Here is a 15,121-nt window from a genome sequence, read left to right as displayed (position 1 = left end):
CTTAGACAGCGGATTTACCGTCACATTTCATTTTAACATCACTTAACAAACTGCAACCATAAAACCGGTTAACATTAAGTAGTTGTACAACCTTTCTGTGTCTGTTTAACGTTGTTTCACAAAGGTTTACTAACCTGGAAAGGGGGCGGCGGTTGAACACCGCGTCACGACTTTCAGCCCTTTGTGAGCCACAACGGCACCCGTAGCGTTTAATTAACATTTTCACAGCTAATTACCGCCACCTTTCTTTCTTTCTTTTCTATTTTATGTCTTTTTTTGGTGAATTACCGCTACCTACTGACATAACAAAATCATATTTGTATCTGCTGATCTCATCCGTCATAGTGATGGAGAGCCCTGTATTTCCAAATACAGCATTTTCTTCCCCTCAGATTTCAACTCAGTCACACAAAGAAAAAACACACAGCCAAATTACTCAGTAAAAATATGATTTCATTCACATTATATACAAAATACAAATACAATTTATGTACTAAAATGTACACACTCAAAATTCATTAATTGCCTTGCCAGTGTTTACATTCAGTAAAAACGAAATTCACACTGATAAATCATCCATTTTGGAGAAAGGAAGGAAAAATGTACTCGCTCACAGTTATGTAAACATACAAACACAAGTGATCCATATTTACAAAAGAACGAAAAGAGCTCTGGAGAGGACGACGAGGGAAACAACTCCTGAGTCGTCACACAAACTTTTGTCAATGTTTATCACTGTGAGCAAAAACATACCAGTGATTTCAAGATGAGAAATAGCTTATTTGACAGGAAGTAAATAAGGAGAGAAGCAAGTCAATGCATACAATATACAGTCAAATGCTTAAAGTAAGTACCAGTGATCACAAAAATAAGCTGTTTTCTTGAATATGAGCTATTTTGGTTTGCAGTCACTGTCTTTGGGTTGTATAAAAAAAAACTCTTATTGAGCAAATACTCGGTTTAACGTCTAGAGAAGCAACAATAGATTATTTCAGATATTATATGGTGGTCAGAACTGAAATAGAGAAAGCAATTCATTTAGTGAATACTGTTAAGCTGATTGAAGCTATACAAATACGAACGTCTCCCTTACAAAAATACACATACATGTTGATCGCAAAAATCCTTCTTTAAAAATAGCAATAATTTCATATCTATTATTTTACTCACAAGGATTTTCTTTTAAGACTTCTACAGTAAAGCGTGAGAAAAATAACTTTTCTGTTCCAGTAAAAACATTCAAAAGGATAGAAATAAATTATTAGCAATACAAGTGTGATTCAGGTTATTTGTGTGCGTCTTGAGAAATGTCCTCTAATGAAGGTGAGGTTTTTGTCGGAAGCAAAACTTCCTCCGGTGAAGCAGGTTACGCTGTGTCGCTTTGAATCAGCCGCGAGTCGGCTGCTCTCTGTGAGCGCCGGAGGAAAAAAACCCAGCTGAGCTCGACAGAACGGACTAACAGGCAAAACTGTTTCCCCCGAGCCTGACACATCAGGCAAAACAAGATCGGGTGAGATGTGTTTGAATGTATCTCTTAAGTCCTTTTAGAGTCTTTTATTTTTCTCTCAGGTTAATTTAGTCGACTCTCTTTTGCTGATGAGGACTTCCAGCAGCCGCAGTTTGGCTTTGACATGCTTGTATTCGTTGTACTCGACTGCCAACGGGGAGCGGTCCTCCTTCTGCACATTTCTATGGGAACAAGACCAAGAACAAACTTTAAGAAATGGAGAAGGCTCAGCAGTGCCAATTATACAAATGTCTGCTCATTCCCTTTCTCGTTTATATATCTTTTCTTTTACCTTCCGTTTTGTCTGAAAAACTGGTCCTCAAACTCTTTCAGGTCCTTGCGGAGTCTCTTCTTCTCCTCTCTGGTTTCTTGGAGTTGCTCCACGAGTTCCTGCCTGTGAGAGAAAGAAAGAAATATTTTCATAGGTCACACAAGAATATTTAAAAGCGTTAAAGGTTGCATCATGCAGTGGTGGAAAAAGTACGCAGATTCCTTTTTATAGGAGCATTTTCAGCAAAATATACTTAAAATATCAGAAGTAAAAGTAGTCGCTCTGCAGTAAATTGTCTCCTGTGAGTGATATTTAAATGTATATTTAATAATAAAGGCATTATTAGATTAATACTGATGCATCAGTGTGTCAGCAGTGTTTCACTTTAGAGCTAGTTTGTGCAGTTCTCATCCTCGGGGGTCAGGCCCCCTCAAGGAGTTGACACACCAAGCCGATGAGCTGCCAAAGTTTGGCCGACAGTGAGCGTCTGTCGCCCCCACTTTTTTCGGCCCTTGTCGGCTGTTCTCAGGCCTGCTGAACCAGCTTCAATGAGAGAAATCACTCTGATTGGCAGTTCAGTCAGTCCATGAGAAAAGAAATGGAATCCCGGCAAGTGCTTAAGTCAAGAGGCGGCGAGATCAAAAACAAAACTTGTTAGATCAGGTAAGATTATATCTTCAGTCACTGAGCTCTACCAAACAGTTGGTAATTGTTTATGTTATTGTTCGCTACTGCTTGATAAATATAGTTTGATCTCTCCACATCAGGTGGTGTTCTTACTGTGCTAACTAGCCTCTTAAATTCGTCCTGTTGGTCATCTGGTTTCCACTTTAGTCTCTAATATTTGCTATTTTGTGAAATTAATAATTGTATCGTCTTTGGGGCTTGAAAAGTTATTTAAATGAAATCATCTGGGAAGTTTAGAGGGGAAATGTCTCCTTGGTGGACCTACAACATATAAAACCAAGCAAAAGTGAGACCACCACTGTGGTTATGTGAGAACTCGGTTGTGTTCGCTCTTTCCAGTAACTTACGTGGTGGCGGAGTGCAGGTTGGACAGCCTCATGTCGGTCGTGTTCTTAGAGGGTGAAAGGTCGTCCACGGGCGAAATGAAACCGTCTGCTTCCTCCTCCATGTGGTCCAGGAAGCCCAGCACGCTGATGTCAGGCCGTACAGTCACGGTGAACTGCATCTTTGAGTCTCCGTCGTCCTCTGAGCCGTCCTCTTCCTCCTGCAGAGACAAAAAGAGGGTCAAACGACGGCCGAGGGTTGAGAAGGACTCATCGTGCTGTGGCATTCATAGCGAGGCTTCCAGGCTCCAACGCCGCAGTGCATGAGGGTCGTGCAGTGTTAGTCACCAATGGTAATAAATCATCACAGCCGCACAATGCACTTCCACGGTCCCCGTTGGTGATTCATGTCTACACCCATTAGAAATGTGTGGATGGAGTTAATGAAGGCAGTCAACCAAAAGACACACAGTCCACCTTACCAACCTTAAAAACTTTTACTTTACGTAAAGTCCTGAAACTACAGCCATCTCAATACAATGAGCACATTGATTTAGTTCTCGATTACACACCTAAAAGGATCGATGCTCTATCACAACTTGGGTCTTTTCTTCTTCTTCTTTTTCTTTTTTAACTTTGACCATCATTTATTTTGTTTGTTATAACGTCCAAGTCATGACTGATCCGGGAGCATGACCCGGTCAGTCAGATGATCAGACAAGTTTTAAACAAGCTCAGAAAGTCATCTAAATATACCTCAACGAGTAGTTCAGTCATCATGTTCCAAATCTGATATTGTTATATTGTTTTTGTGTGTAGTTTATTTATGCTGGTGTTCAGGATTGACAACTGACTGCAGCTGTGTCCTGATCAGACGTCACCCTAGCTTGTAGCTCACTGACTATTGTGACAGTAAATATCTGAAGATGACCACGTTTGTTGTTGTATAATATTATATTAATACAATATTCCTGTGTTATATTCCCATTTCATAAACCTTTATTGTAGAGCAAAACTGTTCTGTGTGATGAATGTTTTAGTAAATGGGTATTTTGGGTAATCCATTTCAGTTTTCTCTTCAAATTAACATGGACTAACCTGGATGCCTGTTTAAAATCTTTCTGTTTATCTGACTGCTCACGTATTTCACTTCTTTTTAACCACTGCGTGTTACTATCTTGGCAAGTACAACAACATTATTCCTATTAGAAACGTTGGCCAAAGCTATAAAAATAAGACCCAGGTTGTAATAAACCAGAATTCTCGTTTAAAAACACAACCCGCACTGCTCAAAAATCACAGAGCGCTTCAAACAGCAGATCCAGGCAGCTACTGATTCAACGTCTCTACAGGAGCTGGTGGCAGGAAACAGGCAACCGCCCAATCAACAGGCAGCAACCAGGTTCATTAGAGGGTTGAATGGCAGTTAAATGAGGGGAAGGGTGGGGGTTGGAGGGAGGTGGGGCCGGGCGTGGCGGGGCGGGGGAGCTGGCGACTGATTATTCAAGCAGCAGCAGCTCTTCACCTTGATATCATCGAAGAAGAGTGCGGTTTCGCCCTCGATAATGGGCTGAAGGAGAGGACCTCTGCGCTTGCTGGAGGGAGAGCCCTGTGGTGACGGTTAAGAAGGAGGCGTTAACCATGCTGATGTTAACAGCAAGGCCACGAGGAAAAACGCCACACTGCTTAATGTCACCTTGTTTTCCACAGGAGGACCAACCGGCACATTTTAAAAACGTAACTCGATTCTCATTAGTCTTGACAAACAACGTCCTGAATATGAACCAAGACTGGGGTTAGTTTAGTTAATTGAAGCCTCACGATTCTCTCTGTGTGAACCATTTTAACATTCAAATAACACAACAGCTGCTTATTATGCTTTTCTTTTTGTGTGTACAAATCCAAGCAGTAATATAGAACAGAATAAAAATAAATACAAAGAAAGCAAGAAAAAACATTTTGCCCAGGATCATGACTATAATCAAATGGATATAAAACAGGATATTTAATTTTTTAATTTTAGGTTTAAAAAAGAGGTGCTTGTTACAGGGTTAAAAGCTGTTCCAGGATAATGAAAATGCTGTATCATAACTCTGTGACAGTGGTCCCAATTTACATGATGGGGATTAAAGGTAGTGCATTATGTAACAGATATTTACTGCAGATCATATCTTACATAATAGAAATGGTTACTTAATAGTTCACACATAATACGGAAACGCAAAAGGAAGCATATACACACGTCTGTATTTTATGCCACAAAGTAGCATTAACAACACTGATTGTAGTTTTTTTCCGCTTCTTATCTACAAATCAGAGCAAACAAGACCTCACATCAAAGTGACGACAACTCTTTCCACAGTTTTTGCCCCTCAGCTGTTCATGATGTAATTTGCTGTGAACTCAATCAGCCACTTATGACCTGCTTTACGATCGGGGGATACACTGAGCTACTAAAGCTGGACTTAGAAAGGTGGATGACAAGTCTGTGGCATGAATGCTGCCAGTTCCCACAGTGGGCCTTAAAGCCAACATGAGCTAGGGTTAAGTGTGTGCAGACGCTCCGACAATGTGGTGATCTTTGCCGCATGCTCGTCAAAGAGCAGCAGGACAAACGGACAGCTGTGGAGGAGAAAAGAAAAGGCACGGAGGTTAAGATGTGACACTTACAATGACAGGGATGGTGGAAGCTCTGCACAGGATCTGTTTGACCAGGCGATATCTGTCGTACAGGGGCTTCATGATTTGCCTCTCGCTCTTGGAGACCTGAAGTAGCAAAAAGGACGGACACAAAGACATCCTGTTAGCACAGCATTAGCTTCTTTCTGCCCTCCTCTTACGAACCGTCTACAGCGCTAACATGACACAAAAAGACAGCTAACCCTGACTGGCCCCAACTCTTTACAGTCCAGTTCTTTAGAGCGTGAAGATCATTAACCACAAACCACCGAGGAACTCAGCGTGAGGAGGTGACAGAAAGGTCAGCTGCACTTCCTGATAGATACGACAACATGCCACAATTATGGCAACTGGATTTGGGTCTGAAAAGTGCGGTCAGCACTTCTGTTTTCTAATAGCATAGATTTACACGAATAAAAGATAAAAGGAAATAAAAAAACACCCAGCCTTTCATTTATAGCTAACAGACACCCACTGTGAACGCTAACCATATGCACACGCTCTGGCTTGAGACATTATTCACCCTTGACTTGCAATCTGGGTCACAATGAAAATATTTTCATGTTTGGGCCAACAATGGCTGGTAGGAGATCTGATACATAGTTTGGTTTGGCCTTTTGCAGAGGCTGTATGTATCTGTGTGAGTTTATGAAGGTGAATGTGAAGGATGACTAACCGGTCGACCGTGTATGCTCTCGTAGTACAGCAGAGCTTTCTGCAGGGCAACTTTCTCCGCTCCGATCTGCTCCCGTGTCATATCCTGTCAGCAGAGGACAGATAGCGAAACATTAACACATCTCAGAAATGATTGATACTTTTTATAGTACAGGAAACATCCAGTTTCTGTGCATGTCTGGCTATGTTTTGTCTATTCGTCCTTATGAGGTCATACCTTGATGTCCTCGGGGCGGTTCACTTCCTCCCTCTTCTCCTGCAGCTTCTTCAAAATCGTCTCCAGGCTGCTTTCCACCGGAGGCTTTGGCACTTTCTCCTGCTGAGGTTTCTTCTCCAGCAGAGAGCCGAAGCTTTTGGGCAGCGTGTTGCTGCGCTGACGGGTCAGAGGCGGCAGGTCCTCTTCAGACTTCATCAGTTTGTTTTCTGACGAGAAGGAAAAAGATGTATGAGCTTTGTTCGTTTAAGTTTGATCTCACTGCAGACAGTCTATCAGATGTGTTAACAGAGTGCTTTACTTACCTTTTAGCTCTTTACGGAGCTTGGCGAGTTCATTAACCCATCTCAGCACCTCTGGGTTTCCAGCTTTATCACTGTGGGAGGGCTGCATGAAAGAAAAAAAAGCAATAGCACAGATGAGAACATATTCTCCTTTCACTATGAAGCAGCGGCACCTTTAATAGTTGCTCATGTGAGCGTGACTGCATCAATCATAAAACTCAAGTAGAGCTCGCATGGGATTATCAAACTTTATTTACAGCCACTGGCCTTTAAAAAACAGTCCTAGACCTTTATCCTCTATTTATAATGAATTATAATGACTCGTGGAGTGTCTTCAGATAGCCAATAACCTTGTTTATGATTTGTAAAAATATCCTTTGACTCATATTTTGGTTATTTTTAAAGTGATAAACACTTGATACTAATACACCTACCCTGTATTTACGCTCCTCTTCAAACCGCTCCTCAAACCTGTGGATCTTCTTCCTCAGTATATGGATCCTCTTTGTGAGCTGGGCGGATGTCAACTCCTCTTTCTCATCGTCGCAGGAGCCAAGAGACGAACTCCGTCTGCGACTGGAGAGATATGATAATGATATGTTATTTTCAATGACGTTACTTTCATACTTGCCTCTACATAAAAAAAAACATGTCAAGTGTTTACCTGACAAAAGAGTGTGCATTTGGTGGTGAAGGGGGCACTTCAGTGTCGTCCAGATACTGCTGGCAGTGTCCGTAGGCGTAGAAGCGAGGGGACAACATCGGGTCACTGTCCTCCTCCAGAAGTTGGCGGATCAGACGTCCCCCGGCGTGAGGGGACAGTCGAGCTTCCTCGCGGTCCATGCTCTCCCTCTGCAGTGAGGAGTATGCTGGGACCGGTTCTAAGAAACACAGAAATAAACACGCTTTTTTAAAAAACTTTGCTTGTTCTTCTGTTAAAGAGATGATGTAAGCACAAGATTAGTTGATACAATGCAAACAAAGGACAGGTTAGTCCGGGATCCAGGAAATGTGGTGCAGACAAACACTAACGGCAGATTCATATCATAGACCTCTGTAGCTACACAATAACACCAAAAAACATGGGCTCCTCTGAAGTTCAATGACATTTTATGAACTGTAGATCAAGTATCAAATCTGTTTTTTAAATCAGAATCATTTCATATCAAAATATTGCTCAAAAGGTTGAGCTACAACAAAAAAATAGAAAACTAATTTGCTGTTTTTAAATGACTGTTAGATTTTGCCTAGCTTTTCTATGTGGAAAATACCTATCACAGTTTGGTATAGCTTCAAAGTAATGTTTTCAAATTGCTTGTTTTGGCCAACCAAGAGTCAATTTTCATCATCATCATCTTAATTTTATTTATCACATAAGAGAAAGTAAATGTCTGGCACAAGTAACATAGAAGATGGGTCAAAAATGTTCTGAGAAAGTCAAACAACATGTTCATTTTCCAAAGATCTGCACTCTCCTCTCTGACGATTTGAAAGTCACTGGACATGATGAAGCTGCTCTCTCTAAAACCGTCGTGGGACAAAAAAACCTCCTCTGGGGCTCGATGGTCACAGATGTTGTACTGGAACTGTGAGTGAGACACGCCCACCCTCCCTCTCTCTGTTCATCCCCTGGTTACAGTCTCTGCTCTGGTAATAATTATGTCTGATGAAAATAGCCATGCAGATGCCCCTGACAATCCCTGGGCTATTAATAATGCCTTGCTCGCTGTGGGATAATGTCAGGCCACGACCCCTGTTGAGAGGTACAGTGATGAGTTTGTGTCGTAGTTTCCACTCTGCATTGTGAGAAATAAACTGCTTGTGTCTGTGCAAGCACGAGGGGATGAGAGAAAGACTAGAAGAGAGAAATATCAGACTTCACTGTTATAATAAGAAGGTAAAACTCTATAGAAACTATGTGAAACTCAGCAGCAACAATAACGTAGATTTCATGGAAAAGGTGAGACCTGTAACATCAAGTGTCAGGAGACTCTAGAAATATACAGAGCAGAAGAGATGGAGGGAGAGAAAACAAGCTCTGAGGGAAACCAACCGTCAGTGAAAACATTCATAGTGTCAGAAAGCACACGTGAAAAAATGCACTCCCAGTCTAAAACTGCACATGCATATTTTTCTTAGCTGGTGTGAGTTGTGCCACACGAGAAGCAAGTTAGCTCAAATTCCAGCTCAGGTCCCGCGGGTCCTCTTGTACTTTTAGGTACGTGCAGTTTATCAAGAAGCAACTCTGTGGTATGTTAGCGCTCACTTACAGCAGCAGGTGAAACTCTTAATCACGTGAGAATGTCTTCCTTTGAGCTCTATTATCTAGCTCAGAGTGCAGTTCAGTGTAGCGGGCCACTAAGGCTCCATGGCATTTGAGATTAATCCTTTAAATCAACCGCTCGCTGATGTTCAGGATTAACTAGACTAATGAAACAAAAAAACAAGCCAGTTTGCCATTCCACTAAAGGTTGCTGTGTGTGAGAGACACTCGGCCACAATGTTCCAGATCATTCAAGCATGTTGCCATGCAGAGGAAAAGGTCAGACAGTCTTTTCTTTCTTTCTCTCTGATACATTATTTGCAGCAAAGCAACTCAGCACTGACAGTGATGTAACACAACACTTACCATCACAACAACTTGGATGAAAAATGGTTTTGAAATCAAGGAAAGGGCTGTTAAAGAATGGAGAATCTAGAGGGACAGGAGAAGAAGGGAGAGAAGAGAAGTAAAGGACAAGATGAAGGAATGGAAGCAAAGAAAACATCAGCATGCATCATTCTTGCTTCAGTAAATATGATAAATCAGAATAACAAGGGGACATAAGAGCTACAGAGTCTTGTCACTTCCTGTTGAAATGCCAGTTAATTTCTTTCCAGCATAGTTGGCAGACAGGCAGGGACAGAGCAGCAGCAAAAAGCAGGTCACCATGGCAGAGGCTGGCACAAAGTGTACTGGGACAGAGGCCTTACACCACAGCCTAATGCCCTCCTGCACCCACAAGCCCATTTTAACAGTATTACACCTTCCGTACAGTGTGCACACATCCCCTAACAGTACTTACTACCATTATACAATTTATTAACTGCTTATTCTGCTTCGCTCGTTTTGCAAGAGCATAAATCTCCCTTTCGCTCTTTTTACACATGCCAGGAGTAAAAAACAACAAAGTTTCCATTTTGCAAAATACATTAACACAATTGCAGTTTGTGCAATGGCTAGCTCTGCTTGCACTCGTGCTTTAAGGGACCTGATCTGTTTGCCATCTCATGCAACTAAAGGAGATGCTGTATGTGTGTAGGCCTGTCACAGCCAATCATGCAGACTCCCTGTGGCGTCCTCGCTGCCACGAACTCAGTTATGTATTCAGGACAGAATGTACAGGAACGAGATCAACCAAGAGGCAAAAAGACAATTAAAAAAAAACCACAACAGGCAACTGATTTAATACACAATGTCTTCATAATTCCAGTGTTAAAAACAGCCATCAGGTTTGTAAATTTCCTGAACAAACAGTGCAAATCTACCCTCTGCTACATCCTCCCTCAAGCAAATTAAATTTTTTTATTACAAGCGCACACAATCAGAGACACCATGTACAGATTGAGAGAGCTAATCCAACTAACGACACAACTTTATACAGACTTAAGAAACCGTCTGTTGGCTCAGACACAATATTTAAGTACATGACCTGTCTTCTCTCGTGCTTAAAATGCTGCACAGCAACAACAACAACCTCTTACAGACGTTTGCTATTTTTTATGTATCATATTTGGCCACTAGAGAGCCCCACAAAGCATGCAATCGTCTGCTAATGTTTCCAACAAGAGGCTGTTGAAGGTAAGAGATTTATTGCATGGGACAATTTCGCTCTGAATGCCACATCAAACAGGAAACAGTGGTGGTGGAGAGAGTGGGAGTGAAGACCAACGTTTGAAGAGGAAAGATGTCAAGACATGCCACAACATGCCCTTTCACTCTTTCAAATAGGAGGAATGAACCTGTTGATGATCATTCCAGTGTACAGTTCTGCTTGGCTTTCACTGCTTAAATACCTCCACCCACCTCCGCTGTGTCGCAACGTCCCAAAAAAAACAATCACACCCTCAGCGCACTGCGATTGTGCACAATTTCCTTTCTGCACAAATGCCAAGATCGCTGCACAACACAAATACATTAATAACAAACTCAAAAGAGGTCTCGAAGGAGGGATAAAGCAATGCTCATGACTATTTCTGCAAACTCTACACTAGAAATGACACTTGACAAGTGTAACATGAGATTAATTAAAAGTTTGACCTTGTGCAAAGTTGCCATTGAATGCATAATCACCATCACTACTAAAATGGCGCACAAGTCTTAAAATTTCAACCATGATCGATAAACTCTCCAAATGCAAGCCAAGTTTCTACAGCAGGTCGACTGGTACACTGTTATCACCATTCCAACTCCCTTTTAATGATTGATTTCTGACTGGGAATTACAGCAGAAGCCCAGTATGGAAACAATTCATTGCCAGAAATTGCCAAGTAACTCACAAAAAAACAAAAACACGCTGTTTGCTCTTTAAATAAAACCACAGGAGGAGCTCTAATCTTGACTACACTGCATTATATTTTCCCTTGAGAGATGAATACAATATTTAAGGTCCCCATGTGGTCTAATTTAACAGAAAGCAAAACAACATCTGTAGTGTTGCATTATCTTGCCAGCCAGGCAAACAAGCACGTCTCCACCAATGTGTTTTTTCTGCTAGATATAGGTGGCTAGAGAACTTAAGAGGATCTTTTGCAATTAAATCCAGCAGGAGAGGCAGAAGGAGCTGTGTCAGGAGGAGGAGGAGGAGAGGCAGCAGAAGGTGTGCAGCTGCCACCCAGACACCCATGTGCAGAGCTGGGTTGAGGGCAGTGAGTGGGTGGTTCGGACATGTTTGTGTGAAAAGGTGTGTATTCCAGATAGTATTGGACCTATTTAGAATTAAAGTAATGCATGTAAGAGAAAAATCAAAGCATGAAAACAGCAGTTGGATGGCCTGTAGCTTTACCTCCCCAGTTGTTTTCCTCAGTAAGTGCTGTCAGGTCCAGCCGGGGCACATCCTCACAACTCTCGCACTCCTGGTCAGAGCCTCGCACCTCTCCACCGCCGACCCTCCCCGTGTCACAAGTGACGGGCGACTCCTGGATCTTCATCCTTAACGTCTGCACAACCATGAGAGAAAAGAAAAGAGCGCTCAACGACGATGACCAGCCTGTGAACACACTCTTTAAGTTGAGCCACACACTCCCACAGACTGGCCCTGCCCTAAGAGAGGGGGCTGCTCCCTGCTCGTGATTGGCCGCCTCTGTGGCCAAAACATCCGCCCATCTGTCTTTGGCTGTGTGTGATAGAGCAGGAGTGGTTTGGCTCCGCCTTGTCTTTCACTCAGTGGAATCCCTCTCTCCCCCCTCCCTTCCACTCTTATTATTTTCTCTCTCTACAGTAGTCCTCCTTGCTCTCTCTCTTGCTCGACATGCACGTATTCCCCACCCTAGCGCTGCTCTAGACTTGTTTGTTTCACAGCAGCAAGAGCAGAGGGGAGGGGTGGATGGGGTGCTAGAGGGAGGGAGAGAGAGAAAGAGGGAGGGAGAAGGGGAGGAAGGTAAGGAGAAAAAAAAGCAAAAAGATTGTGACCCAGCACACGTAGGCTGACTATGGTGATTTTTTTTCTCCCCCTAACAGCTGCTCATTGCAGAGAAACATCCTGCTCAAAGTAGAGCTATTACATGCAAGCCTTCTCCTCAATTCAACTCAATTCTTACACTGAACACTGTTTACTCATCATCCACAAGCTTCTCCTCTCTCACACTTTCTCAAACGCCACTTTGATTATCCTCGTTGAAAGCTGTGTAATCAAATTCTAGTGTAACGTAAATTATTTAGGGAAACAACATAACTCAGTGGATCATGTATTTAAAAAGTGTCCATGGATCACTTAGCACTAAGCCCACGGGGTCCCATTTCCTCTGTCTGGGCGTGGGACCAAGCTATTTTTAGGGAAAAACAGATCAAGACGCACTGCTGCTAGATCTCATAAATGCCACAGACGGCTTTCGGGAAGGGGTGCACTTGAATGTGGTTACAACAGCCCTTGTTTTGTTTTATTTTTGTTCATGATACTAAGTTGTTGTTGTTGTTGATGGCAGGTTGTGTGTGTGTGTTTTAGTGCTGAAGTGAGGCCAAAAAAACAGGAAGTTATCAAGTCTCCTCAGCTGTTACAGGAAAAATAACAGTGGCAGAGAACATACAGACCGTGATTGAATAAAAGTGATGTAGCTCTTACCGTCACTGCCCCCATGAATAAGTACATGCTGCACCAGTCAATCAACACATCCAAGATCCCATTATCACAGATCCAGGCACACATATTCCTCTAAATAACATTTAGAGCAATGGCGTTCAGTTGTATCAGCTTTTAGAACCAGTGTGCACGTACACAAACCACCAGTCTCACAAACAAACAAACTAACAAACTACTGTTTCCAGAACTTCATTGAAGTGTTGATGGTGATCTCGTGGAGGATTTATCGGCTGATAATGGCATATCCCATCACAGACATATCGGTATCAATCAGTATCCGCGTAGATGTTGTCTGATATGTGCAGATATGAAAACATTGTTTAGCAATTAACTGATACCGAACATACAGTCCTGATGTTGATGTAGCCATTTATTTTCACAGTTTTCCTCTCTAGAACAGGTTGTGCAGTAGGTAATTTGCTAGATTGAAGCAACAGCGCCTATGATCAGATACACTATCACAAAGGCTTATGGCTGTGTCGTTTACAGTTGCTCAAATCAATCCCACTGAGAAGAGCTTTTATCGAGTATCAAAAGCTGTTTAAAAATGCAAGAAACTGGTTTTCAAACTTTCCTCAGTGGTCAGGAGGAGTCGGATAATACGTGTGTAAAGTGACCACATCGTCACAGGCATTGTAACTGATGTGGCTATGTTTATGTAGCTGACTGTCCCCTTACTTTGGAACAATAAAGGTTTTTTTTCCTTTGCTTTGTTTGAATTTTGGACTTTCCTCCATCTCTCTGTCTCCCTTTTCACTTCCTGCACTTCAACTGAAATTCATGCATCATCAGAGTCCCGTGAGTGCAAAAAAACGATTGGTTGACGATGTAATACGTTGTATATATAATGTAAAATAACGTTAAACATTTTTCGATTTATCGATCTCAAAAATCCCACATTGGTCAGGCTTTATTTCATAGGTGTGTTTAAGTTTAGTGGTTTAGAGCCGATTTAATCAAGAACAATTCATATTGTCACATGTGCAGATTCACAGTTATTTAAAGACTCATCATGAAATCTGTTCTCAAGTAACTTATGATAACAGAAAAACTTGTTAATTAGCAGCTTTTGTTTACTTTGTTCTAAACAAGTTGCTTCCAGTATACTTAAAGTGCCTTCTTGTGAAGTGTTACCATGTAATTAAAGTATGGACTCATTAGGCATTGTTATGTAAAGTTTTAATCTCAGAGGTGAGAGATGTTGAGACTGAACAACACCTCGTCACATAAAACATCTACAGTCATCTTCAAAGGGGCCCAAAAGTTTCTTCAGCAAGTTGAACTCTTGTTTTCAAAACCCTTTTTAATGCAAATGGCTCATTAAAGGTAGTTTGATAAAATGCATCTTTTAAGACTTAATGATTAGTTTATCTTGTTTTAACTGATTAATCAACCAGTGAATCACTGTCGCATCAGTGTAGTGAACAATGTAAACCCACTTCAAGATGCACTGAGGAGTAACACTGTGGATTAACAGGAGCACAGATGTTACAGCTCAGCATGATCCTGCTTTATTCAGACACACACAGACACAGACACACACACACACACACACACACACACACACACACACACACACACACACACACACACACACACACACACACACACACACACACACACACACACACACACACACACACACACACACACACACACACACACACACACACACACACACACACACACACACACACACACACACACACACACACACACACACACACACACACACACACACACACACACACACACAACTCTGTCCCCTGAAACATCAGTCAACGTGTTCACTGAAACACTCTCGAGCCATGATTACATCATCATGAGAGGTCCAGCTGGTACAAAAGAAGAGTGAGATAGACAGAGCTACTATATCTGTCTATGTGTGTGTGTGTGTGTGTGTGTGTGTGTGTGTGTGTGAGGGTAAGCATTAGACAATGATTAAGCTGTTGTGTGAGGGTTTACACACAGTGTACAAACAAACACAGAGTGGAATTCAAGGGACATTTTGCTGAGATGGCACACAGCCAAAATTATAACCTTGGACACGCACACGCACACACAAACGCACACGCATACACAAAATTTGGAGGATTTGGCCTGACACAAGCTTCCTGTCTGATGGCTTTGATTTCTCTTTGCT

The 15,121-nt window shown here is 42.0% G+C and overlaps 1 protein-coding gene across 1 annotated transcript in view; it reads right to left on the bottom strand.

Moving 5' to 3' along the window:
• Positions 1-436: 436 nt before the first annotated feature.
• fam13a (family with sequence similarity 13 member A) overlaps positions 437-15,121 on the bottom strand; it is a gene marked incomplete at its 5' end in the record, with an annotated part of 54,852 nt that continues 40,167 nt past the window's right edge. Inside the window, 12 exons of the mRNA XM_083936847.1 lie at positions 437-1,689; positions 1,800-1,901; positions 2,813-3,009; positions 4,314-4,397; positions 5,459-5,554; positions 6,144-6,227; positions 6,360-6,565; positions 6,662-6,743; positions 7,075-7,216; positions 7,305-7,521; positions 9,270-9,335; positions 11,686-11,839. Of these exons, the coding sequence (XP_083792973.1) occupies positions 1,566-1,689; positions 1,800-1,901; positions 2,813-3,009; positions 4,314-4,397; positions 5,459-5,554; positions 6,144-6,227; positions 6,360-6,565; positions 6,662-6,743; positions 7,075-7,216; positions 7,305-7,521; positions 9,270-9,335; positions 11,686-11,839 (1,554 nt within the window). The 3' untranslated portion in view covers positions 437-1,565. The remainder of the gene's footprint in view (positions 1,690-1,799; positions 1,902-2,812; positions 3,010-4,313; positions 4,398-5,458; positions 5,555-6,143; positions 6,228-6,359; positions 6,566-6,661; positions 6,744-7,074; positions 7,217-7,304; positions 7,522-9,269; positions 9,336-11,685; positions 11,840-15,121) is intronic.

This window comes from Echiichthys vipera, assembly GCF_963691815.1.
Source record: "Echiichthys vipera genome assembly, chromosome: 2".
Taxonomy (NCBI): Eukaryota; Metazoa; Chordata; class Actinopteri; order Perciformes; family Trachinidae; genus Echiichthys; species Echiichthys vipera.
The sequence above is the reverse complement of the archived record's forward strand: the minus strand, read 5'-3'. Positions and strand labels throughout refer to the sequence as shown.